At 44.9% G+C, this 27,970-nt stretch overlaps 1 protein-coding gene across 1 annotated transcript; it reads right to left on the reverse strand.

The window, feature by feature from the left end:
* Window positions 1–187: 187 nt before the first annotated feature.
* Window positions 188–27,956, reverse strand: dync1h1 (dynein, cytoplasmic 1, heavy chain 1). Its single transcript, XM_083924974.1, has 78 exons — window positions 27,613–27,956; window positions 26,381–26,468; window positions 26,048–26,221; window positions 25,658–25,913; window positions 25,360–25,546; window positions 24,974–25,245; window positions 24,615–24,842; window positions 23,802–24,455; window positions 23,277–23,699; window positions 22,977–23,156; window positions 22,653–22,802; window positions 22,364–22,510; window positions 21,961–22,101; window positions 21,573–21,749; window positions 21,258–21,368; window positions 21,003–21,122; window positions 20,644–20,883; window positions 20,275–20,430; window positions 19,962–20,075; window positions 19,762–19,872; window positions 19,451–19,660; window positions 19,158–19,304; window positions 18,905–19,071; window positions 18,622–18,795; window positions 18,152–18,506; window positions 17,849–18,043; window positions 17,477–17,759; window positions 17,261–17,361; window positions 16,971–17,130; window positions 16,566–16,806; window positions 16,294–16,477; window positions 15,947–16,159; window positions 15,544–15,782; window positions 15,296–15,452; window positions 14,975–15,199; window positions 14,639–14,869; window positions 14,370–14,510; window positions 13,974–14,207; window positions 13,533–13,739; window positions 13,247–13,368; window positions 12,936–13,101; window positions 12,643–12,806; window positions 12,307–12,436; window positions 12,036–12,169; window positions 11,808–11,922; window positions 11,563–11,724; window positions 11,266–11,480; window positions 10,941–11,145; window positions 10,688–10,861; window positions 10,424–10,543; window positions 10,186–10,306; window positions 9,762–9,957; window positions 8,888–9,005; window positions 8,582–8,797; window positions 8,278–8,490; window positions 7,932–8,059; window positions 7,671–7,824; window positions 7,406–7,552; window positions 7,085–7,235; window positions 6,693–6,946; window positions 6,387–6,521; window positions 6,189–6,283; window positions 5,909–6,083; window positions 5,671–5,746; window positions 5,398–5,558; window positions 5,183–5,294; window positions 5,023–5,083; window positions 4,815–4,938; window positions 4,552–4,665; window positions 4,277–4,447; window positions 3,966–4,183; window positions 3,757–3,860; window positions 2,551–2,759; window positions 2,143–2,296; window positions 1,823–1,965; window positions 1,531–1,699; window positions 764–888; window positions 188–654 (listed from the first exon to the last, which is right to left on the reverse strand). The coding sequence occupies exons 1-78, from the start codon at window positions 27,860–27,862 to the stop codon at window positions 526–528; spliced, it is 13,923 nt and encodes a 4,640-aa protein (XP_083781100.1). The 5' UTR covers window positions 27,863–27,956; the 3' UTR covers window positions 188–525.
* Between the last annotated feature and the right edge of the window lie 14 nt (window positions 27,957–27,970).

The following is a 27,970-nucleotide window of genomic DNA, read 5'->3' on the forward strand; positions in this document are numbered from 1 at the left end:
TCCAAGGACGTCTCTTTAATAATAACAACTTAGGACTATCTGTAGACTTCTGAGCCTCAACGTGAGTTGTCTTCTTACTGGACATCCTGCAGTGGGGCAGTTCTCATTTAGTATTTTTTTTTTCTTCTTTTTTTTACACAATCAGTTTCCCCGTTAGTATCATGAAAAACCACGCTGAAGTCATTAATGCAGTTCATTTCATTTTAACAGCCTTTTTATTCCATCTAAAAACATACAGCTTGCTTCATAAAAACTTACTTTCAACTTTCCTTTCCCACATTTTATCCTCTCTTCATTTCCCATCCGACAACATTCTCTTGACCTTCACAGACACTTTCCAAAAACACTAAGAAAGGCTACGTGTTAATTACCGCTCCACGGACGTTCTAAACTATGCCTCGTATTGGAATGCAACAGGTTACAAACTACTTTTCAAATAGTGGATAATAAGCAATGATTATAAGTAAATGTGTGTAGTTTTAATAATCAAGACTCTCTGGTCTTCAGGAATGACTAATGTTTCATCTACTCGGTGCACAGGACAGCGACTCCACGCTCGTAGAAGCTGTGTGGGTCTTCCTTGGTGGCAATGTCGAAGTCAACAGTGAAGATGAGGTCAGACCTGGTGAAGTTCAGGTAGACAGGAAGAGTTACCTGCAAGAAGAAAGATAAGGAAAAAAATGGGATGAGACAGCCAGAACCGTTTAATGGCGTCATATCATTTGATGAATCGTTTTACATTGTGTACACATCTTGCTCATACCATGTGTCTCTTCTCAGTGTTGCCCTGCTTGATCCAGCGCAGCTGAGTGAGAGGCAGCTCAGTGGAGATGGAGGTGGACAGAGACAACTTGTTGTTGGCACAAGTCGCTCCCTGCAGTTTCAGACCTGAGAGAAACAGTATAATCCACATTAGAACTCTGAATTTGACAAATCTCCAATATATATATTAGAACACAACTTTCGTTTGGTGATAATCAACTTGATTCACAGTTTCAAGTATTTTTTTGTAGGTCTCTACAGCAGAGATGTTCAACAAGGGGTCCGGGACCCCTAGGGGGTGGGTCTTCAGATTTACTGCAGAATAGTTTGATTATTCCTTGGTATTTTTAATATGTCTGAAAAATGTACATCAATTGCAACATATTAGCGAAAATAAACGAATACGCAATAAATTTACGCAATCTTGATGACAGGTGTACTGGCTTATGGGCAAGGGAGCCACTAAAGTTAGCCATGCACAGATACAATTGAGCTGAAGGATTCAATGTGCCTTCCAAATGTATTTTTAACATCAACATTTGATGTGTAAATATATGAATATGTTCATAACAATCATTGTAATATCTTAGCATTGCATGCACCATAAAAAAGCGGTGTGTATAGTCTTAAGGTCGCCCTAGCTGAAAATGCAACTCAATTTAATACAATATTTGTAGTAGGACGTCCATGCTTCATCCATCTTTTAGCTAACGGGTCCTTGGCATTTAAACATTCTCTACAGAACTCATGGGACCCTGCTGGTCTGACCTTTGATGCCGAAGCTGCAGGCATCCAGTGCGGCACCCTGGGCGGTGGTGACATTGACCTCCAGACACAGCTCTTCCAGAGACCAGCTGTTTGCCTGGGCCACATACTGGCGTGTAGCGGTAATGTACGCCTCGGGCACAAACAGGCTGCCGAGGCACACGTGGATGTTCTGGAGAAAGAGACAGGAGGAGAAAAGCAAGGGAACAGCATGTTGAGTGACTTGGTCAATGCTATTTGTCACTCTCTCTGTTGTTCGATGCAGTACACACAGAAACCATTAACCAAACGGTACCTTCAGTTCCTTTGCACCCCCACTGGCAGCACCCTGGGAGATCTGCTGCAGCTGTTTGATTCGCTCACTGAAATCTGCCACCCACTGGATCACAGTCATGGCTGCTGGCACTGTGTAGCGACACCAGCTGCGAGGGAGAATGCCTGGGGAGAAAGAAACACAGATGCATACCAGTCATTCCCGCAGGTATTTATCTGTTGGTCAAGACCGACGATGAGGACTTTTAAGTGTGCAGTGTTTCCTATATTCACGTATTGGACTTTAAACAAGTATGTTTAAAAATAAATGAACAAATCTTAGTTAAAAAGTGCGATTTTTACCTTTAACAAGCTCGCTAATGAGTAAGCGCAGGTCGTTAGTCTGCTTCTTCTTGCCCCCGCACACTGAAACCACATCGGCAAGATCCTGACGGACCTCCTGCAGCATCTTGCCACCCATCTTCACCTCCCGCTCAAAGAAGCGGAACAGTGGGTCCTGGTGTTTTTAACCAAGAGGACAGTTAATCAAATACAGCATGACACAAAGAAGTTAATCAGCTGACATTCAAAACTGCACTTTTTAAATTTCATTTAATTTTACCTCGTTACCTCATGGGTCTAGCAAAACACTTAGAAACATAATACAGTGATTGCCAAGGACTCGGTACAGCTTCTTGTACAGAACACAAAATTATGGGTCTGTCTCCTGAAGTTTGGTGGCAACCACTTTCCTCTGATTTCTGCGATTACCTTGATATTCTCCACCGTGCGTTTGAGTGGATTGACTGTTTGGGGCATGAGCTGCAGCCAGTTGCAGGCAGTGGTGTGGAGGGTCCTCATCCAGGCCGGCTGGGCATCAGACGTGGACGAAGCACGCTCCTTAATCTCCGTCTCGTAGGCAAGGTCGTCCTCATCCTCCAACATCTGCATTTTCAGCATCTTACCCATCATGTCAATGCCTGCGCAGCCAGGGTGAAGGGAGCGAGTGAGTGGGGAGGGAGGTGGAAGACAAGGCCATGGTGGGAGGTAGGGGGGAGAAGAAATGAATAGTGGAACAAAGACAAAACAGCTTACCTTGAGGGTGTGTTAAGAAAAGGTTTGTTTTAACATAAAAAAGAAAAAAAGAGTTGTGTCCAACAAACAGACAAACAAACATTAGGACTTTAGTGGGTGGGACGAAAAACAAGGCTTCAGGCATTATTTCCATCAAATGTAACATTCAACATAATTCCCAAATGGAGAAATTAACATTCTGAATGAATATGTAAAAGGAATGAACAGAACCACAGTAAGGTAACAGAAACTAAGAGATAGGAGTGAGGTTGTAGAAGAGGGGGGAGTGTGGCAGGTGGTCCAAGGGGGGGGGGGGGGGGGGGGTGCTTTGGCAGCTGGGATTGTGTGAGTTTGGACAGGGTGAGGAAATCAATCTGACAAAACGAGGAGGGAGGGTATGATTGAGGGGATGAGGAGTGTGGTTTGTTTATGCTTCCTAATCTGAGGGTGGGGTGAGGATAATATTCCAGCGAAGCGACATGATGGCTGTGAAATACAGCTGCTGGAGGGTGAGGACATACACACACACACACCCTTCCTTTGGGCAGAGCACCTTTGCAAGTGCAATGGCTTTGACTACAGCTGGGCTACAACGACACAGCTAAACTGTACTGATATTAGAAGCTACCTGCCACAGAAACCTAACTGGTGAAGTGAATCTGTGAGAAGATGAGCGATTATTAGCCACCACACACACAGTATTCTGCCCAAAGCAGATGTAAAAATATTAGCACTGAGACACCCTGTCAAAATGAAAGATACTATAAAAGAGAGATGGTTAATGATCAGCCCTGTGAAACATGAAATCCCAACAGATGGATTGAGGAAAAAGAATCAGGATGCACTGTGGTCCAGTTACTGTGACAGAACACCAGATGACGAAGGAGACCGGCGGTGGCATACCCTGAGTGGTGAGCAAGACCTTCTCAGCATTGCTAGGCAACCCGAGCCAAGATGGGGTCTGAGTGTCAGGAAGCATCTCTACCCAGTGCATGAACTCCTCACGCCTATAACAAATCAAAGTCATCACTTTTTAACTGGCTGATGTCATCATCAACCTCCTTTCAATAATAAGAAATGAAACTTTGTTTTACAGAAAAGACACTACTGACCGAATGCCGTCTGGCATTTTAATGTCCTTGTGGCCGTCGACCTTGAGAGCCAGTTTAAACTCGCTGTCGAAGCTTCTCTTAGTGAAGATGCGATCCAAGAAGGTGTTGAGCAGACGCTGGTCAAACTCATTGTCAATTCGGCCACCATAGATGGACTGGGCCATCAGGGTTTTCAGAGCCGCCCAGGGGATCTTGTCTGGTGCAATATTTTGACGACCCTGTGTGCAGAGGCGGGAAGTGGGATAAGGGTTATTTAGGTCATATTTATAACACACTGTCCAAACTGACATGTTTCTGAAATTATCTCCAACCTTAGCAGTATCGTCCAGCCAGGTGTCAACGGTGTCACAGGCAGAGCGGAGGTCAGACTCTCCGAACTCATATTTCTTGGACCAGCCCAGCGGTGCATAGCGCAGACGCTCCTGAATGACTGCATGGAACCAAGCCAGCAGGAAGTAGAGACGAGCACGCTCGTTGGGAGCCTGTAGAGGAGTGGAAAAATGTCATGTTAGATCGCAAATGCTGAGGAAGTGAGCAGACATCATTGATGATAATGATTAAGCATTTTTCGGTGTGGTTGCATCACCTTGCACATGCGAGCCACAGGGATGCTGCTGAAGGTTCTGAGCATGTTGGCCTTGACACCAGGAGGAGGCTCAAACACAAAGATGCGACCGGCACGAAGCAGATTCACTGGAACCTGGAATGAAAACACCGTGTTGAGACTTTAAGGAGTCAAAGAGCAAAATAAATCTGGAACTAGAAGTTAGAATTTAATGTACAGCTCCATTATAATGAAGATTAAGATTATGAAATGTTGGAAATACTTTTATGAGTGAGGTGGTTTACCTTGGGGTTGATCTCCATTGTCAGGAAAAGCCTGAAGCTGGAATGAGGCTGCATGGAGTGGAGCTTCTTTTCCAGCTGCATCAGCCATCCAGGGGCCAAATGGACGTTCTCCAACATCACCCACCTGCACGACGAAAATGGTCAGGGTACCAGTACAACAAAACATAGCGCACATGCTAAGAAACTACACAGAACGAAAATCACCCACCTGCCAGACTTGACAGCGGTGTTGATGTCTCTATCAGCCTTATTGAAGCCCTCAGCTGAACCTGTGGACGGTTTAAGAGCACAAGCATTTATCAAGGATATCCTCAGGAAAATTTGAATCTTTTTTGTTGGTCAGGAATATGAGCTTATTCCTTCCTTACCGATAGAGATGGAGGTGATTTGTTTGTTCTCCTCAGCAGCCAGATCTCGCACTAGGCCGCTGGCATCATAACCAGGTACAGAACACATCAACACTGGAGTGCTGGGCTTCACCTACAGACGCAAGAGACGGAAAAGTCAGAGATGGATTCGGCAACACCGACGTCAGCAAAAACGCCTCTGGAGAGAAAGTGATTGAAGAAATATCGGTTACTACCTCACTATCCACAATATTAGCCAGGTCAAGAGGCTGCTCGATGATGTTCATGAAGGTCTCTCCCAGCACCTTTGAGACAAATATGTGCGACATCGCCAGCAGACGATCGGGGCGGAAGGCCTGAATCAGCAACAGCTGGTGCACTGCCTGGCCAATGGGAGCTGAACATGGAAGAGCAGAGCAGGGCGTGTATACAGAGAATACTATTGATATTTAAAATCAATATCTGAATGTTAACGCATCATATGCAAAATACAATGTCTATGTACTCACTGGACTGCTTCTCCTCTGACCACAGATAAGGAACCGCCAGATCTGGAGTGTTGCTCTCAAGCCACATGAAGAATTGCTGACGTAACAAAAGAGATCCATAATAAATCACTGATACATTTTGCATTGAAAAGGAAGCAGTTAATTAAAATGTATGCTTATTACACATTTGTTCATGCAGCTTTTGTTTAATTATCACAACAGAAGTAATACCCGATGGACGGCATCTGTCAATACTCACTTCATCAGCCGAAACCTTGTCCACCAGATCACTGAACGCTGGCAGGCGGCTGAGGCGGACCATGGCCTCGCTCTGGTCAGAGGTCAGACCCTTCACCTTGGGAAGCGTAGTGCCGTTCAGAACAATCTCCTTACCACGCAGGAAGTGCTGGAACTCCACATCATATGAGGGCTCACTGGAAAGAGATGAATTGAAATTTCAGTTTTCCGTTGTTACGGTGAAACCTTGTTTTATGTAATACTAGCACTTGTCATACATTCGTGAAATACTGGCATCTTACCTGGTTATGCCCTTTAGGCTGATCTTAGCCAGCAGCATGGCAAAAGTGATGTGATCGTGGTGCAGCATACCTCTGGCAGCTCTGTTGAACACCACCTACGTTGAAAAAACAAAAAACAGACAGAAGCAAATTAAGTTCAATACAAATCGTATCACCAAAGAAAAGGAACCTCCTCTTTTCAGAATGTGTGGTTCAAACCTGGAAGAGGTCCTTGGTGATGACATCAAGTCTCTGTGTGTGATCGCTGATGCTCTTGAGGTTGGGGTTCTCATAGAGCACCGTGTGGTAGGTATCCAGGAAAAAGTGAAGGGAGTACTGGTACAAGAAATGCATCTGGAGAATAGAAAAAAAAGAAAAAAAGAATTGTTTATTAAATGGGGACTGGTTTACAATTATGTACATATTAGACAGTATAGTGTAGTGTACATGTGTGTTTAGTGTTAGTGAGATTAAGAGATGAAAAAGAAAAACTTAAGTGAAAGAGCTAGTCAGATGTGTCCAGACCTGGTTGAGAGACTCCATGGTGAAGTAGATGCTGCTGCAGGCAGAGGACAGAGTCAGGTATTGCTGCGACACTGCCTCCACCTCTGCCATCACGATATCCGTCTCCTCCACCTTCCTGGTCACCTCAGCAGCCTCCTTCTTCAAGTTCTCCAGCGTGGTGATGATGGTGTCATCGTCAAGGATGCGGCCTTTAACCTCATTGAGGGCCTGCAGCAGGGATTTTTCCAGCTGACGCAGACGCAGCTGGAACTCACCTACAAGAGACAGGAGGACAGTTGTTGATCGGCTTTATCATTTTTCTCTCTAACAAATCTGAATTATCTTGCAACTCTGTCATCATCCTCAGCTGTGCCCTGTCATTGCGTTAGCATGTCTGTCATTGTTTGGCTCACCCTGCAGTTTGAGGAGGTCTGAGCGCTTCTCATCCACATCGGGCCTCTCAGCCTTTAGCACCTTGTTGAGACACTGGCTCTGAAGGCTGCTTCGTGTCACAGTGAAGTTGACAAATGTCACACGAGAACACAAGTCTGGTGGGAACTCGACCTGCAAACAAGAGACACCATAGAACACAGTTTAACTTCCTTGCACAATCATTTTAATAAGGGGGGTTCTCCATTTCAGGCAAAAGCAAATTTTCTTTATGGTGGACTTTTTAAAAATAGATCTACACCTATTAAACAAAGTTAAACAAGTCTAAAAATATGTCTACTCACCGTTGGGTCTCGTGTAGAAAGGAAGATGACGAATGAAGGTGAAAGATCGATGTCCTGGTCGCCCAGGGTGATGAGGACACGTCCTCCAGTCCTGCGGACCTCCCTGTTCAGCACTGGGTTTAGGATGGGGTCGTAACTTTCTACATCCTTAAGGGCAAAGAAAATAAGAATAAATAAATTACTATAAATAAACAAATCCTTAATGAATGCGTGGGCCTTGGACAGTGACAATTAAATGTTGGCACTGTGAAGGAGCCTTTCATACCTGGACCAACAGTGGGTTTCCGAAACGCAAGGCACTCTCCAGGTTCTTCCTGAAGGCATCATCCAAGAAACTGGTTCTGGTGATCTTGCGTTCTTTGTACTCATTCATTATGAACTCTGTGGCTTGGCCTGATGGATCGATGATTAGCGGGTACCTAGAAAGGGGAATGGTATGGAACGGCGGGAGGTGAAATTAAGTCAAGGCTAATAATGCTTAGTAATAAAAGCTAACACATTGCATGAAGAAGAGAGAGATACTGACCTGTTGAACCTCTTGAGCATGATGGCGTTCTCAGTGCAGAGGTCATCAGCTGGGAGGGAGTTGGCTTGCCAGCGGAGCCTTTCGTCAGCGTTGGACAGGTACTCAGTTCTGGCAATATCAGTACGGAACTGGGGGTGTGGGAGATGACTCATTTTAAAACAACAAGCAGAATTTAAAAACTAAACTCACAGAGATTATCCATCATTATTCCATGGTTAATCTGTTTCTATGATCACAAAGTATGTGCACACAAGAACCACATACAAACATACTGAGAATGTGAGTTGGGCTAGTATTTGTAGGTGTGAGGGCCAAAAACGGCCTTGTGTATTAGAGCTGTAACTACCTGAATGTTGGCCTGCTGCAGGTGGTGAGACCAAGTGGTGAACAGGTTCTGCCTCATCTGTTGTTCAAAGTAGCCGGCGTAGGTAATGAAAGCTGCAGAGAGCAGGCAGTCTCCAGCAATGGTGGACATCTGGTTCTTGAAGGTCTCACTGGTCTTCTCCCAGCGGTCTCGTTCAGCTGACAGACTCTTCAGTAGGGCTGTGCTACGATTGACCTGGGAGAAAAGTTCAGGAAAAAAATACTGTGAGATGCATCAGTTTAAACAGGATTAAAAAGAGGCAGATACAGACGGTTTAACCAGTTACCTTGGCCTCTACAGCAGCAAGGTCAGCCTTGATGGCCTGGGCCTCTGAGATGAGGACAGCATACTCCTCCTTGTAGCGAGCGATGCTAGCCTCCAGGTCTCTGATCATCTGCTCCACGCTCTCTGCCTTTGTCTTGTTGTCAGTGGCATCGTCCTCAAGCTTCTGCAGCTCATTACGCAGAGGCTCCACGCGCTTCAGCATGTCAGCATAATTAAGCTAGGGGAGTGGTAGAACATTAAATACATTAAAAAGGAGTACTTTCTTGACACACTTATCTTTATTTTCATACCGTTTGGGCTTCCTTACCTGAGCAATTGCCCATTTCACCATGGGTCCACAGGCCAGAGATGCCCTGTTGACTTGGTCATAGTTGTAGCTTGGGTTGGAGAGGTAGTTCTTCTTCATCTTCTCCCGGATGGAGTCACTAGATAAAGCAGAAACAGTCCAAGAAGTTATGATAAAGCAGCACTTTTACACTGTCAAATACTTCAATGATCATGAATCACAGGAAGTGAAACAGTGCACAGGATCATTTCAATTTTGTTTGGGGAAGGGGTGATGTTGTTTCTACCATCTTCACTGTGAGAAATGCAAAATCATGACCACTAAAACAAGCATAGTGGTCGTCGTAACCATCGGCTCATTTTCTGATTCGGCAAAAAAAAAAAAAAAAAAAATCAACCGATAAGAAACCTGATATCAAACTCTGATCACAGGTGCCACTTGATTTATAGACTGATTGATATAATTTTTGCTTCCATTGAAGACTAAGACAGATATTCTAACACCGGTACCTCATGTCCTCAGAGGAAAAGTTGACTATGCTGCTGATGAAATTGTCCCTGATAATAACTTGTCTGATTTTTTTCCAGTCATTGGTCTCCTCGCCCAGCATAAGGCAGATAGACTCCAGGGCCAACTTGACTGCAGCTGGGGGATTGGTCATAGCCCGCACTTCTACTAGGTGATGCCGCTTAATAGAACTCACCGCTAGTTAGGTGGAAGGAGGAATGCGTTTGAAAGAAAGAAGTAGTAAGAGGAGAGGGAGATGGGGGAGAATATAGGGGCAAAAGAAGGGAGGAACGTGGAACAGACTCAAGGGGGTTGAAAAGTCAGAAAGAGACAGAGAGGGAGAGAGCTTTAGTGAACAATCAGCAGAATACATTCTTTCTTATTTCACCTGATCTCTTCGGCAGAGAAGTTAACAATAGTGGGGATGAAGTTCTCCCTCATGATGATGGAACGGATCTGCTTCCAGTCGGTCGTGCTCTCTCCCAGGAGCAAGCAGATGGACTCGAGGGCCAGCTTCACGGCTGCGGGTGGATTGGCCATGGAACGCACCTCCACCAGGTGCTGCTTCTTAATGGACTTAACAGCTATCAATATCAGGTGGACAAGGGTGTGGATTATGACAAGGAAAGGGTAGTGATGAAGGGAGGATGCGAGTAAAGATCAAGTTATTAGCCCATAAATGAGTATTTGATAACAAAATAAAAACATAAATGAATTACTTGTATAGTTCTTTTGTTACGTAAACACTGACAATCCATCATGCAGCACAATTCAAGACTGTTGTACTTCTGTGAGTAAATATACCACTATACCATTTTGAGCCTCAATAACAGCAGGCTCCACTTGGTCCAAGTCCTCTTTGACGTTCAGCTGTTTGTCCTTGATCACCTCCTGCTGCTTATACACAGCTTCCTGGATCTCCTGGCTCATCACCTGGAATCACAACATTAACAGTGTAGGAGTAACTTTTCTTTATTTAATTAAAATGAGCAAGGATTAAGAGATCATTACTTAAGAAATCCAAAAGAAGAATAAATTACACCTGTGTACCTTTTTCTTTTCTGCCTCCTGCTGGTCTTTGACCATCTTCTTCAGCTTGTCATTGGCAGCAGCGTTCTTGGCCTCCAACTCCTGGCTCTTGATTCTCAGGTCACGACGAAGCTCCTCCACCTTGATGAGGAGGCACAAGTACAATCAGAGTCAGACAAAAGCAAGTGGCAGTTGTCAAGCAAATACAAAAATGACAGCTTGGATTTTGAGAGACCCGACTCTTGTCAGGTTCTGAGAAGTAAGCCAAACGTGAAGTTACTTTACCTGATCGACAGTCTCCTTGATTTTGCGGAGACCAACATTGAGATGCATTTGCTGCTCCTCCAACTCGCTGCGTTTCTCGTTGAACAGATTGGCATACTGGTTGATGAAGTCCAGGTAGTGGCGAGGAGTGATGGCCATTGTGTGACCACCTCGCTTAGCCAGACGGTTGTTGGCCTGTGGAGAGTTAACAACATATTAAGTATACCACATGATCCTGTCATTCCAACTACAGCAAACTTAGAAACATGCCTACCTGGTGAAGTGTGGTGTGCACAAACACGCAGCCATTGACAATAGCCTCACGGTGAGATGGTGGCTGGGGCAGTTTGTCATAGACGATGGGCATGTAGTCTGGAACCTTGTAGTTTGGTTTCTCCAGATCCATCTTGCTGGTGAACTCCTTACCCACCTGATAAAGGGCTTCTGTGGACCAGTCTCCAAACCAGTTCAGCACACACCTAACAAAGTTTTTAGTTAGCTAAGAAATGGCATCTTGTAATGAACTTTGTAATAACCATTTCCTGCTTTTGATGTAATAAACGAAATCAGGCTCCAGCGTTCAGCATGCGTTTCTGTACCTGTTGAAGAGGGCGGGAGATGTGGCAGCCCTGTCCTTTAGGCCCTCTGATGAAGGGTTCATGGTGAAAACAACATGGAGGTTCCTGATAACCTGGCTGGTGAACCATTTGTACAGCTCCTCGTGCGTGTCGAGCATCAGGCCCTCTTTCTGGGCTCCCTCCTTACACTGGGTCATCAGGGTGGCATATTCATCTCCCTCAAACAGTCCAGGAACCTACGAAGAACAGGCAACATTAGCATATTCAGAACTAGAAAATGAGGTGCGCACATTTTGTTACCCAGTGAGTTGTACTAACCTCTCCGTTGGCCAGCAGTGTGTTCATTCTCTCAAGGAAACCAGAGTCCAACACGTTGGACTCATCCATGATGAAGGCGATTTTCTCGTTCTTACAACCTGAGCGACGCAGCACAGTACGTAGGTCCTCGTCAAAGTCCTCTCCGGTGTATTTTCTGTGTACCTGAAAACACACACACAAATTAATAAATACAGACAGGCAAGTATAGTGATATGGCTCCAAATAGCTTCATGTGTTGTACCAACCTTGATCTGGTAAACACTAAGTCCGTTCATCCAGGCTACAAAACGAGACAAGGTAGTCTTTCCTGCTCCACTCACACCGATCAATAGGAGATGGCCCTGAGGCTGACGGAAGATTCTGGAGAAAGACATACAGTTTTAAAAATGAACTCCTCAACAATTATTTCAGATCTGAACATTTTAAGGTTATCACCCGAAGAGACATCAATCAGCTCAGAGGCTGCCACTCACCGATCGATTCTGAGGACGTGGTCCAGCACCTCATTGAAGAGCACCAGAGGAACGTCCAGCTCCTCTTCATAGAAGACCTTCAGACGGGCCTTCACGTAGTCCCTCAGTTCCTCCTGTTCCACTGGGATGTAGTCCTGCAATCCACAAACAATAAACTCAATAAAAATGGATATCTACTGTAACTGCTGAAGAATTGAGGTCAATTCTCAATATTTCAGCTACATTACCAATGCAGGAATTTCACAGCATGGTCAACCCATTTCTGGTTTACCTTGGAGAGCCAGTTGCTGTAGAGGATAGGCCTGTTGAGAGCCTTCTCCTTATCAATGTTGGGGAAGTGTTTGAGAGCAACTATGTCGATGTTTTCATCTGTCCACCTTCTCTCGTCATCATCAACCAGCCTGGGAAAAGGTTCAGGACGAGCCACATTAACACTAAAGAATTCCATTCTTTAAATAATTGTTCATTTCTTGGGTGGCAATTTATCGAATGAATCAGTCAGTCAAAAAAAAACAACCGTATCATGATTCATACAAATACACTGCACTGTTCACATCTAACAAATGTACCCTGATTCCCTTAAAGACAATCAGAATAGACTTTTCACCTGTCCTGGAAGAGACGGAGAGCTTCATGGGCCCATATGCGGATGAGCCCCTCCACAGGCAGAGTCTCAAGTGGCCTAAGTGCCTCGAAGATACCCCTAACCCAGCGGGTCATCTCTCTGGGAGAGTAGATGTAGTGAGGTTGGGTGTCCTGGGTGAAGCGCTCCTGAAGGGGAATAAAGGATTGAAACAAGATATATGATCAAATTAGTAATAGTGTGGATGAAAGAATAGAAACATGGATAAAGGAAACTGGACTTTTACATGTTTGTTTGTATATAGATATATCCTTTACCTGAGACATGGTGTAGAATTCAACCATAGCAGCAGTAAGAGGCTCGGCATAGGTACGCAGAGAGGGGATGAGGCGCAGCATGGCACGGTTGAAGGTTCCATAGATCTGGGTTAGAGAGGCTGGGCCGGGATAGTCCACATACACCACCGGAACATGACGCAGGAATCTAGAAAAAGTACACCACAACACGGCAACTATTAGTGCTTGTCATATGCAATCTTCATTTTTTGTAAGTATCATTGTCAATTAATTTTTTTCTGTTAATCACAGTATCAAATATATAATTGTTCTATTTACTGTTGGTACTGTACCTGTGTGTGAGAGGCTTTCTGCCAGGGTCAGTGGGAGGATTACAGGCTCCAACAAACTGGATCCTCTCTAATTTGACCCAAGTCTGGTCTGAGGTACGGTAGAAACCTCCGTGTTCCACCATCTATAAAGAAAACACAGCAGTGGAGCCTTTAACATACAAGGAGGGACACACAATCTTATACTGCAATCATTTCAGTTTGGACACTTCAATGAACCATAAAATAGACCCCGTGTTGCTGCAAAATGCAACAAGGGAAAAATTGCAGTTTGTAAACAGGAACATACCTGTCTGATGAAAGAGATGACTCTCTGTGTGCCGTACTTGTCCATGTCTGGCAGATTGATCTCGTCACAGAACAACACCAGCCACTTGCCCAGCTGGACAGGGGCAAGGACCACACCATTGGGGGTACGGCGGTACTCGCAGTAATGATCAAAAGTCTTCAGCAGCAGCTCTGGGGTGGTGGCACTGGAGAAGTTCAGACCTACAACCTGGTACAGAGAAGGAGGAACAATCAGAAATTACAAATGTTGATAATAAAAAAAATATTTTCCTTATTTTAGCCCACTTTATTCATATTCATTCAGCAGTTGGGAATATTTTAAAATCCAATATACATAATTATTAAAAAGAAAAGAAAGACTCTCCTATAGTAAACTCATCAGTATCAGGTCAGGTTAAACTGATTTGAAAGATTTATGATACATTTTTATCCAGTCTCTCACCTCCATATCAGGCAAGGCTCTGAGGGCACTGAACAGAGTCATAGTCTTTCCAGAGCCGGGAGGTCCACACAGCACCAGCGGTTTGTGCTCTGCCAGCCATGTGTAAAGCAAAGCCTCATGTCGGACAGTGTCCAAGGTGGGAACCACAACATCGGGGGATGCCACTTTGTGAGTCTCTACCTCAATCTGGGGCACCTTGCCCTGCCAGGACTGCCATTCACCCGAGATGCACACCTGCACAATGCAAAGAAAATGATGCAGTGATTATTCTGAAATTACAGGACTGCAGTAGTTTTGGTTTGCTTTCATTGACTTACAGATACGGTAAGTCAAACATTTCTTTTAAATTTACTCAAGAGAACAATCAACATCTGTTTTAGCACTAAGAGGCTGTACCTCGTAGTCAATGATGGGGACATTGGGAGCAGAGGGGAGGGGTACAGTGGTGATGCGACGGATGTATTCTCCAAGCTCAGCCCTCATCTTCAGTCGTCCGTCACCAGAGAAGGACCACAGCACAGCATAGATCAGGTACCTCTGTAGAGACATAATGCCACACAATGTATCAGCTCTAAGAAAATGTATATTTTTGCAGTGATAAAGTTCCAAGTTGATACAACAATAAGATATGTATGCTTCTTTCAGAGCAGAAAGCAGCACATTACCTGCATGTATCGCTCCAGCTGATCAATGGGCATGGGGAAGTCAGGGTGATTGTTGTTGTAGAGTGCAACATTACGGCAGGCCTGGTGCAGCATTGAGAACAGGGAACCCATGCAGCGCAGGCGGGTGAAGTCCATAATGTGCTCCATCTTGGAGGCATGCTCTAAGGCCTTGATCACAAGGCCTGTGGAGGTGAAGTAAGGCTGCAGGATAGCTGCAGCATCACGCTGAATCTAGTGAAGAACAAGCAACAGGACATCAGGAAAGAACAAATGTCAGAATATTCTTCTTGGATAAAGTGCCGCCGTTTTTCTTGCTTAAGAGGACATTGTCTTTACCTGCAACATCGGGGACGCAGTCTCGTCCTCGTCTTCTATGCCCTTCCTCTGGCGCTGAGCTTCATCCTCTCCCTCATCCAACGGGATGCTGCGAATGCGAGCAAGGAAGTGGTTGAAGATCATGTCTGTACTGAGGACATCTTCGCTGAACCAGACCATACCACAGCGAGAGACAGTGGCCAGTGTGGCGTACTTCAGGTCCTGTACTTCAAACATTACACGCACCTGGAGAGAGAAGGAATAATTCAATACTGCATGCTTTCACCAGCTTAGGATAATGACTAATGATAATGACTTTGTCTGAAAGTGCCGTGCTCTTACATTTGGTGGCAAGCTGAGACGCTCTCCATTGGGAAGGGTGAGCAGCTTGTTATCGTCCAGGACTGAGTTGAGATTTTCAACCCACTCGGGGTCAACATCACCATCGAAGATGATCCACTGACGCTTTTGTAGCTCACCTCGAACGTTGTCAATGATCCTGTAATTGAAAGAAAAAACATTTAACACCACAGTGAAGTCGGACAGAGATGATTTATACCGTAAAAAAAGAAATGTGTTACAGGACTCACTTTCTGAGTATGTGTGTGAACAAGCCATCGGTCCATTCACGTGTGTTGGGGTCCAGGGTTCCGTATAGGTGGTCCTTGCTGATGGCCTTGGGGTCAATGATGTGGGCCACACCCTCAACACCCTCCAGCCTCTCCAGGGCCTTGAGCAGCACCCTCCATGCCATGGTCTTCCCACTACCGGATGGTCCCACCATCATTAAACCGTGGTTGATCTGTGTGATCTGGAACAGTTGGAGCACCTGGAAGAGGATGAATGACAACGTTTCAGAAAATTTGAGCAACTACTTACTATGCAAGCACCTTCAATACTGTGCCGTCTCGTGATTTGACCCAACCTCTGCATAACTCATTATTTGTGGGCACACTCCATAAAGATATATGTTGACTCTATTAAGCGACATACCTTCTCCACCCACATACTGCCCACATCATCTCCGTCTCCGTAGGTAAGGTACATCTCCGAACAGACTTTCTTCAGCTCCTCCCTCAGAGCAGTCATCTCTCCGCGCATGTACTGGACTCCAGGGAAGACATCGGACAGCAGGCTGAACAGCAGAGGGATGTCCTCTGCCACCAGCTTTGGAACCATTGTCTCGCACACACTCTGGATCAGGATCTACAGCAACAAAACAAATTGAGTGAAATAACCAGTCGAACTCCTTAAATTTAAAAATACATTTGCCAGAGCTGGTAAAATTCAACAATACAGAAACTTCCCTTAAAAGTCCTACAATGTATAATTTTCCTTACCTCCTGTTCGGGAAGGTTCTCAGCAATGTCATTCTCATCAACGACCTCTCCGCGCTCTAGCTTCTCCCTTTTGATCTTCTGGATGCGCTCACGCTTGACATTGCCAGCACTGATCAACACGCTCTTGAGAGCTCGCAGGCCAAAATCGTAATGACTCTGGGACGACAGCTGCTCGTCACACAGCCTGAAATAGAAGAATGGGATCAAATCAGAGAAGAAAGACCTCCTTAAATTCCTTTAAACTATGTACATTTTTCTTACACAGTACATACTTGAAGAAGGGCACAATCTTCTTGGCGAGGATCTCAGCTGTGCGGAAACCTTGAGAGTAGAGCATGACCTGGGCAATGAGCTGGCGGTCAGGCTTGGTCATAGCCAAACTGCGGAACAGCTTCTTCAGATTGTCAGGCAGGTTGGAGCGGCCAGCATAGCCAGGGTTCATGGTGATGAAGATGGCCATGTCTGGACTGACCTTTACCTGCTTGTTCAGGAGCTCGGTCATGACTGGCACACCTGAGAGGGGTGACAGATGTGTAGTTATTAACGATGCAGTTGTCATGTAAAAATTATGTTTTTATGAAGAAAGCCATGAATCGTCTTCCTCTTTCTTGAGAGTTAATGCTGAACATTCCCTTTTTACATATCATGACACCCGAGTTTCCACATGTTATACATACTCCTGTCTCTGTTGGGGTTGCTGTGCTCCCTCAAGGCCACCTGGATGTACTGGACCTGCTGGGAGACGGCAGAGAGCATTCTCTCCTCCAGACGATTGAACTCGTCGAAGCAGCCCCATGCGCCTACCTGGCACAGACCCACGAAGATACGACCCATGGCCTGAAAAAGAAAAGGTCAACAAGAGATTTGTAAGAAAATGATAATCACATAATGTGTAAGTATTTTGCTGATCTCCCATGGCATGTTGCGGTCTATATAAAATAAGAAAGATATGTGTGCAGTTATGTACCTGGAAGTCAAATGTCTCATCACAGTTGAAGACAAGAACAAAGCGGCCCAGCTGGTGACCAAGAGCTTTCACTGACTCGGTCTTTCCTGTTCCAGCGGGACCTAGATGAAGGGCAAGCGAAGTGAAGTAGATAGTTATATACATATATATATATAAAAAAATGTATTTTTCTGAAAATCTTAAATCTCAATTCTCAAAAAAAAAAAGCATCCATACCAAAGGGTGACCCTCCGAGGCGAGCCTCCAGTGCCTGGGTCATGGTGAGATAGCAGCGATCTGTGAGAGGGGTCTGGACGAGCTTGTCCTGGACACCCAAGTACTCAAAGCCATAGTTGAACTTTGCATTGGCCATTTGAATGGACAGCTGTTGCAGGACATCGGTCTGCTTGGGGTCGAAATAGAAGCGCATCTGGCTGAGCCACTCAAAGGACTTGGGGTTGTCCATCTTGTTCTTGATGAGACTCCTGGTCACATCACGTTGGTGCACCAGCTCAGTGATCTAAGACGGATCAAAAGATGCATGTTAGAAATACTTTTCATTTGACTTTTTTTTTTTTTAAATGTACTTTTAAAAGAAATCCATCTAACCAAGTGCTCCAGTTTTCTCCTGCGGAGTGGAGGCTGCTCCATCAACACGGTGTCAGCCAACACGTTGAGCGTGGCCTGCACATTTGACAGCACTCCCTGCATGAGGTTCATATCCCCACCACCAGAGATGGCAGTCAAGGCAGATTCAACGTTCTCAGACCAGGCGATCTGAGTGGACAGGACCACCAGCTGGGCCTGTGAAGGGAGGAAACAGATAAGTAAAATTACGTCAACACATTTACTGATTTAACATATCTATCTGTCTATAAAATTGTGTTTAAAATAAATGCTCATCATACTGACCTGGTAACGATCAATCCAGTTGATGTACTGGCTAAGGTCAACGGCTGTGCCCTTGTTGAAGGATGTGACCTCTGTGACTGACTCGGCTAACAGCTTGGCCAGCGTCACCCTCATCTCCTTCTCCACCAGCGTCAGCCACTCGTTGATCTTGGGGTGGTCTGTGATGGAGACTGGTGTCTTGTAGTGAATCTCTTCACCCTCGCGGGAGGAGATTCCCAACACCACAGTGTTGTCCTCATTGAGCAGGATGCTGGACACGCCGGCAAACATCTTCTTGAAGTGTTTCTGCAGTTTGGCCACATTCTTGCTGTTGCCGATGATTTCAAGCAGGTCCTCGTCTCCCACAAAATAGAACCTGGAAACAAAAGGAGTGTGATGGATCAATTAAGGATAGTAAATACATAAGTGTATGAATCAGTGAAAATCTTTATTTTTATTGACAACAAGCAGTCCCTTCATCACCGTCTTACCTGGGGAATGAGGATCTCTCTCTCTCCAGGTATTCTCCAAGGGCTTTCTGGATTTTTCCCAGAAGGTCAGCCAGTCGCTCCAGAGACCTCTGCACTCCCTGTATGTTCAGCACATCCATCACTAAAGGAGACTTCGTCACCTTCTTCATCAGTGCCAAGAACTCGGTGCTGATGCTGTGGAATATACAGGCGTATTAATAACTTCTAGTAGAAAATACTCAAATTTACAAATAAGTGTAAGAAAGAAATTGTTAAGTGTAAGAAATAAGGGTCCTTCATTTACCTCTGGAATCTCTGGGTTTCAACGGGCAGCAGATGCTTGATGTCAGCACTGCCGGTGAAGATGCCTTCCAGATAGACCCAGCGACGCTGGACGTCAATCCAAACGTCAAACAGAGCCATGATGCGATTCAGCTTGTCTTCCCAGCTCAGGGCGTCTTCCTCAAACACCTGCGGGGGGAAAAGAAGAGCATGGTGATGATGCAGTTCTGAAAACTTCTACTGTCTTATTAAACACAGCATGGCATTCTGTTTACCTTGTAGTATGGAGACAACTTCATGGCAGACACGCTGTTAATGTGTTCCTTGACCTTGTTGAAAAGGTCATCCCAGCCTCTAATCAGACGACACTTGTTCTGATAATTCACCAGGTCGAGCTCATACGAGTTCCACACTTCACGGATCTGAGGACCAAAAAGAAACACAGAATTATTAATAATAGGTCTACAAAGCAAAGTTTCTTATAATCATTTGGATTGAAACTGTAAAAAACACTCCTATGAGCATCAGAACTAGACTGCATGATTTCTAAAAGGCCCTCCCTGTTCACCTGTTTGAGGAACTCCTCCAAAGCCATCTCTCCCTGGGCTACCAGGAGAACATCCTTCACCACCATCTCATTCTTCTGCAGATCCACATCCCAGATCTGTCCCAGGGTCAGCTCTGACGGGACCCAGTTTACATGCAAACGCTTCATCAGCTGCTTCCAGTGACGATCCTTCAAAGCCTCTGATTTCAACTCGATCACCAACATGTTAACCTGGTAAGAGGTAGAAATAGGTAAAGAATTTAATAACGCATTTTAAAGTTTTCTTGTGAGTCTAAATGTGTACTTAGTGGGAAACAAACTAGCTGCCTGACCTTGAGGTATCCTTTAAGCAACCTCTGGACAAACTCGTAGGAAGCATACTGTCTCAGTCTTGCTTGGAAGTTCTTCAGCTGGTTCAGAAGACCATCCAGACTCTGACGAAGCTACAAACACAAGAATAGTTTATTGTTAAGAATTTCACAAATAAAGAGTAGAGATTGAATGATCTGAATGATTATTGTGGAGTCGTTACCTTGCGAGGCTGTACAGACACCCACGGCTGCTCTTTCATCTGATCGATCTGCTCCCAGACCTTTGACAGCTCGGACCAAACCTCCTTCAGGTCGTGCAGCTCCTCTAGTGCCACCTACAAGTGACCACAAAGACAAATAACGACCCAAAAGAGGAGTTTAGAAATCACTGTGGTTTTGGAACATCTAGAAATGTAAAATGTAGGAGGTGTACCTTGTTCATAATAGCTTGAATATTACTTATATTCCAAATTAGTGTCTGTGAGATATTTGCTGTTACTTGGTCGCTTTTATGTGCAAGGTTGCTGGAATTACCTGCACCCTCTCTTCGCTGCCACTCAGCAGGCCCGTGTCGGTGAGCTCCAGGGCTTCTTTGGCTCGGGCACACTTTTCCCTTTCAACCTTGAGACGGCCAAAGTTGCCCTCGTAGATTGTCAGGGATTGAAGAGCCTCCTCTGGACGCAGGTTGCCCTGATGAAACAGATTACCAGTTAGATATTATCTAAAAACTACAAACAAAAAATTCAGTTTAAAAAGTTTCAAACATTTGGTGTTTTCCTTCAACTGCTAATGTTTATCTAATTTAACAACTAACAGAGATATATTCACAGTATATACTATATAAGTGTAAATTAGGCAGTGCTGTATATTATAAAGTTAATTAGATGATTTAATTTCTCTTACAGCAACGGGTTTGGTCTTCTCCCAGTCATTGAGCAAGTCAGTGGTGCGGTTTTCCACAGCTTTGTCCTCCTGGACGATCTTCATCTGCAGGTTGGCCACCTGCTGCTGGATAGCAGTATCCTTGCGCTTCATTATGTCACTGAAGGCCCCCCATTCACCTTCAATGTTGTCAATGTAGAGCCAAGATGGAGGGAATTGGAATCTCTGTTTCTCCAGCAAACGTTGTCCATTGCGGAACAACTAGAGGTAAAAAAAATAAAAGGAGGGAGAATCTGATTAGAACCCTAAATCGTTTTTAATGAAGCATGCAGAGATACCAAAGGGAAAAGGAAAGGATACTGAATGTTTATAGTACTTACGTCCACATTTTTCTCAAACTGTTTGATCTTGCGCTTCAGGGTCTGGACATAGGTTATGAAGTTGACAGCATCTGAGGTGCTAGCCGTGTCCACAGAATGTTGCTCCAGTTCTTGACGGGACTATTGAGGAAACAGAAAAAGAAAGGTGATGAGAAAAAAAATATATCTAATTCATAGAATCTTCTGATCAGTGTCTCTTGCCAATCAAGCGTACTAAGCTGGTCAAAATAACTTTTTCTCAATCATATGTGTTACCTTGGAGATCTGGGCATGGAAGTCCTGCATGTTATTTCCAAGCATCTGGCCAAACTTGCTGAGCACTTCTTTGTGCCAGGAGTCATACTTCAAGTTCACCTTGGACTGGACCTGTAGTGGTCAGGGACAAATACGAACATTTAGTAATAAACCCACAGACATACAAAACGAAGTATAGAAGTAAAAGATTTTAGCTAAAAGGTCTTGTTTTGAAGAGCATTTCATCTCATCTCTTAACCCGACAACATATTTTTAAGTCAATGCCATTTGAGAAATCTTTTTCAAACATAGCACCCAACTGTCAATCATTATTACCTTGCCATAATCAATGACCACAGGTCCAAACTCCTTCCGTGTCTCTGCATTGTCAAAGGTCCCACGTGCTTTGCGGATCTGGACCAGCAGGGCCTGCCACTTGGTGAGGTCTTCACCCAGACGGTTGTAGATGTTCTCGGCTTGCATATCCCACAAGCACTGGTACTGCAGCCACACCTGCACAGGGCCAACAAAGACAAGAGATGCATACTCACAAACTGATGTACTTGTTTATATTATGCATGTTTCTGATATACAGATATGGAGAAGACAGAACAAAATAAAAAGTCAATTTGCTTTTCATTTCCTTAAAAACTGTTCTCAACAATGTCATTCTAAAACATCAAGTAAACCTAAGCTATGACAACACACTGTAAATGACTCTTACCTTGACATACTGCTCCACCTCATTGACAATATCTTCGACTGCATTGTAGGCCTCCTCTAAGGCTGCGGGGCCATCTGGCATCCTGGTCAGGGAATTTCTGTAGAATTTCTCCTCCTCTGACAGCTCGTAGTGGACGCCCACCTGGTGAGGAAGGACAGATTTGCTACGGTCAAACCAAAAGTTTAAAAAAAGTGTAGTAAGACAATATTCCTGTGTCTCTATATATATATATCACATTTGAACTAAAATAAAATATAACTTGTTTGGTAGATATTTTTGTTCAAAGTGGCTTGTACAGTACCTATATGTTTACATACAACAGAAAATCAGACACACATTCTTATCATGTATTTCTGCAGTGGGAATCACAGCCCTACTACTCAAATTTCTCCAACATCTCTACCTGGTATCTCTGGCTCTGAATCCTGGGAAGAGAAAGGATGACCATCTTCCAGGAAAACATCTCCTGGTAGAGCTTGTAGCGACAGTCTTCGATTGGTGGGTTCAGATAGATCACCTGGTTAGTAATCCTCAGCTCATGGACAACATTCTGGGAAAAGAAAAGAACACAACAGTTTGTTATGACAGAGAGTGAGCTGTGTCCAGTAAACCAGGGTTTTTATAATAAACGTATAATCAGTAAAAGAAAACATGGCATAAGGCAACACAGTCACTAAAGTCACAATGGCTACCTTGATCTTGGGCTCTCCTCCAGGTTTGTGGCTCACTTGTGGAGCCTCTGTGTCCATGTCCACATCAGCTTTGTCCTCTATCTGGCCACGAAGTACCTGGGTCCAGGCCTTAAGGCCAGCCTGCAGACGAACTCCCAGGATACGTTCAATCTATGAAAACAACAAAAATCAATTCTGTTAATAAAAAAAAAACATTCAAACCAACCTCATATAAAAAGAAACAAAGGTTGAAATGTTTAACGTATTTCCATTCTGACTTAAAGCCGTCACAATCCAACTGAACACAAAGAACAAATGGTCCTTGTAATGCTTTGTGATGCCAACCTCAATGTCGAGCTTGTTGACCCAGATGGGCAGGTTGGAATAGGAGTGGAGATTGAGGTCATCCACAGCCTTCTGGACTCGGTTGAGGATATCAGAGAAGGTCTTGTTCTCGAACATGCAAGTGTCCAAAGAGCGAACCTCAAGATCAATTTTCTCCTCTATCAGTAGGAGGTCGTCCACCTGGAAACAACATGCAGCAGAAGAAAACATGAAAATGACTGTTTCACTTGTTTCATTCTAAAATGAAACAGAGGAGAGTCTGTACTTCTGTATGTAACTGTTTAATAGTGACACACTGACCTTCTCCTGGAAGTTGAAGACTGTCTCAGCCAGCCTCTGAACGTACGGATCCAGCTTGTAGGATTCCCAGACCAGAGTGATGCCTTCGGTAACGAGAGCCTGAACCTCTTTCTTAAGCCCAGCCACCAGCAGGGAGATGGAGGATCTTTCCTCCACCTTCTCGCAAGTGCGCTCGTAGGTGCGCACGCTCTCGATCAAAGAGATGGCAAATGGGTAAAGCTGGTTAGCTTGGTGGGCTTTGTTGACGATGGCCAAAGGAACACGGAAGCTCAACCACTTGAGATTGCGGACCTCTTTGGACAAGGTGATGATCTCTGGGAGGAAGTTGACTTTAAGCTTGAGCATGTTTCCGGTACGTCCGCGGGCACGAGTACTCTCAATTGTGAAGATGCGGCCGGACACACCAAGGTTACGCTGCTGCACCTGATATACAAAGCAATGAGAACATGCATTGAGTGAGGCAAGACACTTTCAAATATGTATGTAAACATAATGCATTATATTGATGTCTGATCAGCTTCATACCTTGCGAGCCCAGTCATCAAAGATCTCTTGAGTATTGAGTTTAGCCCTGAAGCTATCTCCATCCTGCTTCAGCTTCAGGCCCTCCACATGGTTCTCCCAGCCTTTTCCCAGAACATCCTCCACTCTCTTCATATACGCAGTCAGCTGACGGTCGATCTGCTTGGCCCAGATGATGGAGCCAGACACAGGTGGCAGGTCCCGGACATGGCTCATCTTACAGGCCTGGCTCTGTGGATACTGCACTTTGAACTTGTCATGCAGTGACTCGATGTCATCTTTCACGCGCTGAATCAGCTGCGTCTGGTACTCCCGGATGGCGCCACGGATGTGGGGACGCACAAAGAGAGCATTGAAGCGCGAGAAGATGCGGAACATCTCATTGGCGTTCTTGGCGGTTCCCAGCTGATCGCGCAGGCGGGCGGTGATACGGGTCTCCACGCGGTCGATGCGTTCATCGTAGCGCTTCATGGCAGCTTCCCAGGCTTCCATGCCTTCCTTAGACACGTCGAGGCCATCCACCTCTTTGACGTTCTCATATGCCAGGTTGACCTCCTCAATAGCATTGGCATCGGCAGCATCAAAGAGAACTCCAGCTACCTTCATGTCTTGGGGCTCAACTGTCTCTCCGGGGGCATGTTGTGGAACGGCAGAAACCTAGAGACAAAAAGTTCAAAAGAACCATCATCGAATGTGAACAAAAACGGACACTAATTCCTATTTTGTCAGGATCTACAGGCAAACAACGTTAAAATGATTATGAAATAAGCAAATAATAGCAAGCCGTGCCAGTTACAGATGATGATGGTACTTTACCTGAGGCCTCAGCACACGGACAATAACAGCCCTCAACTGCTCGTGCTGCCTTCTGAAACGTCTCATGTGATCCAGACGTGATTGGAGCTTTCTGTGAGCTGGGCTCAAACGCCACACCATTTTCAGGTTCTCCTCTCTCTTTCTCTTCACAATGTCCCTCAGGAGCACCTGCAGTTTCTCATACTCATCCTCCCAGGTCTGGAACACCTCAAAGCAAGCCACCATCACCTGCACGCAGAAGTTTAAAAAAGGACATTTAGGAATTTGAAGTATATTTTGATTAGCTAAAGAAATAGTGTACTTCTGGGGAAAAAAAGACAATAGGTTTTATTTAATGCAAGTGACCCAATCATACCAACCTTTTCAAATTCCTCATAAGCAACGTGCATGAGCTTCCTAGTGCCCAACACCTTGAGGAGCTGGGAGCTCAAGTCCCTGGAGATGGCCTCTACTAGACGCAGTGCTCTCTGGATAGGATACTTAGTGTTTCTAATCTTTTTCAAGTGTGTGAATATGGCCATTAGGGCCTGGCGGATCTTATCAAGCTCCGAAGCAGAGAGCAGGTCATTGAGGGGGAAGTCCTTCATCAGAGGATTGTAGTCATTGACTGTTTCCACAGCCTGTTTCAGACCTGTGAAAAGTAGAGAAAGGATAAACAATTATCAGACTGTATTTAAACTGCCCATAAAGGCAGCAGAACTAAAACAAGCCAAGGAAAAAAATGTTTCAACTGGTCGCCACTCACCAGTGTCAGTGTCAAAGCTGACAGTAGCATGGAAACGTTTGCCGTGTTTGAGGATGTCCAGTGTCAGCAGAACTTCTGGGCTCTCTCTCTTTTCCTGGATCCTGTTGAGTGCTCTCTCCAGATTCAGCCAGAAACTGATCTCCTGCAAGGCTGTGCCTGAAGCTGGGTCACGATCAAGCTTCGTCACCTGATAAAAAGGGGGGGTGGAGGAGACAAATAAACCCAATGGTGAGTACCAGAGAAAATATATTTTTACCGGTTTGCCTATGAAATTTGAGTTAGAAATATGGCCTCTTACCTTTTGGATCTCCCTGATCCAGCGGTTGACTCCAGATTGCAGCTGGTTGAGGAAGGTTGGGTCCTCCACTTTATCGCCAAAGTCCGTGACTTTGGGCTTCTCCCCGCGCTCATAGCACTGCTTGGCGATGTTTGTGATGATCGGGTGGATGAGCAGGCTGATCTCAGGGATCTCGATGTTCTGCTGCAAATGGAGAAGTCCCATCTCCAGCTCAGCGATCTTTTTCTCCACCGAGGGAGCCATCTTATCCCCATCTCTAGAGGATTCAGACAGAGATAATGCAGATGAATTCTCCATCAATGTTACGTTATGCCTCCATGCGATGTTCATGATTCAGTTTACTAGATGAAAGGTTTTTATCAAAATATAAAGACACATTTTGAGGATTACCTGTCTGCCTTGCCAGACTCGCGGATGTAGGACTTGAAAAAAGGAGCGACAGCATTGCTGATAAAAGAGTGGAGCGTCTCGTAGGGTGAATCCTCACTCAAGGTCAGAACTCGGACTTGGGTTGATATGGGCTTGTCTGCATCAATGACGACTGTCCTCTTGATGAATGCCAAACTGAAGGGGAGAAAAAGGTGAAAACAGAACTCAAGTGGAGGCTAAGTGCTATGCACTACATTAAAACAATACATTTTAGAGTACAGGTAATAGGAAAAAAAGAGGCATTATTTTCAGTTACTTCATGCAGTTACATGACTGAAAAGATGCACCATTTACCTGTTGGACTTTATCCCATAGTGTATGTCAGTGCTGATGTTATAAGTGATGCATTCCTTCTCCTCCTCTCCTTCATCTCCAACATCCTCTGTGTAAAGAACAAAGAAAATCAATGCATCATCTGAACGAGTAAACGCATAATTTATGACATCATGAAATATTCTTCACATTGGGAATCTTATTCAACGACCAAAGAGTGTTTGCAACAGCTATTTTCCGCACTGAGCTGGACAGTGCCATCTAAACCAGTCCATCTACGGACCTCGCCCTTTTTTTTTTACAAGTGAGGTCATGGCTTGCAGGAATAGAAACTCAGAATCCACTCTCTGCATTGCAGCATCAGTAGCTTATTCTCAGTGCGAGAAAACGGGATAAGCTGGGGCTGTGACCCTCTGGCTCAGACTCAGTGGTTGATCATGTGCAGCATGGAGGGATTCAAGCTTCAGCACTTATAAAACATTAGGAAGGGTAAACGACTCTTTGAAGCTCACTTTTAATTTGCCTGGAGGAAACTGAAGATACTGAGTTCATTGAAACAAGCCTGTGCGCATGATCGAACCCCAGGGAGGTGCACACAGCATGACTTGCAGTTATAACTTATTACGAAGGATCCCATATCTTTGGATTTGGTTGATTATGGTGCTCGTTCTTTTGAACAAGCGGGCTAGTGTTATTATTATTATTAGCACTGTGTCACAGTCACTTGTCAACAACTATCATTTTAATTAGTGATACACCGGCACATGACTGCTGTGTTCGCCGATAGTTTTTCCCTGCATTATTGACAGATCAGCGTCCACAGGCAGCTCCGAGTTGTTGGAGATTCCTTCTATGAATAAATAAATGTTCCTTCTTATCATTGTGTCATTTTCATGATGTAAATTGAGGGAGCAAAAATAGTATCGGCTCAGGAAAATGGTCAGTCCGTATCGGTCATCGGCTAAGGCTGAGGGGAATAATAAATCGGTATCGACATCGGCCCTAAAACCTCTGTATCGGTCATCGCTAATTTTAATGCGCTTTCATAAATAAACTGGATTTCAACATAAACACAATGGTAACGCTGCCTCAGCTTAAAAATGATAACTAACATTGGGCACATTCATTGTGTTGTGTTGTCATTAAGTCGTTTTTTCTCTTCCCCACCCAGTGTGGCGTAGTTGCATTGCAATTAAACAATGTCATGGGTGGAGATAGCAAGCTAGATTAAAATGGTTTCTTGCTAAATGTACCTTTGAGTGCACTTCTCTCGACCAGGATGGTGTGAACTTGGGGGTCGGCCAGAAACTTCCTCATCTGCTCCACGGCGCTCTTCTCCTCCAGGGCGGTTTCCAGAGCGGCCGGGGCCTCGCCGCCATCTTCCAGGAGCAGCGGCACCAGTTTCCTCATGTGCTTCTGCAGCACCGACGTATCAGCGACCGTCTGAACGGCCGACACCTCCATGGTGCCGGAGTTTTCCTCCGTGCCCCCGCCGTCGGACATGCTTTTGAAACGGTCACCGACGACAGGTGGCGGTGTGAAAGCGAACAAAGAACCGAGACTGACGTGATGGGTGCAGCAGTGTCCGTCTACCGAGGTTGTCAGAGGCTG

The sequence above is a fragment of the Echiichthys vipera genome (assembly GCF_963691815.1).
Source record: "Echiichthys vipera genome assembly, chromosome: 12".
Lineage (NCBI taxonomy): Eukaryota > Metazoa > Chordata > Actinopteri > Perciformes > Trachinidae > Echiichthys > Echiichthys vipera.

What these genes read in the sequence shown, in the direction of transcription:
- dync1h1 (XM_083924974.1), bottom strand. Translation starts at nt 27,862, where the DNA reads ATGTCCGACGGCGGGGGCACGGAGGAAAACTCCGGCACCATGGAGGTG. An exon ending in TTCACACACATACTCAGAAA is followed by an intron (nt 15,453 to 15,543) that starts GTGAGTCCTGTA and finishes TTTCAATTACAG; the next exon opens with GATCATTGACAACGTTCGAG. An exon ending in TCATCTCTTTCATCAGACAG is followed by an intron (nt 13,369 to 13,532) that starts GTATGTTCCTGT and finishes TTTTCTTTATAG; the next exon opens with ATGGTGGAACACGGAGGTTT.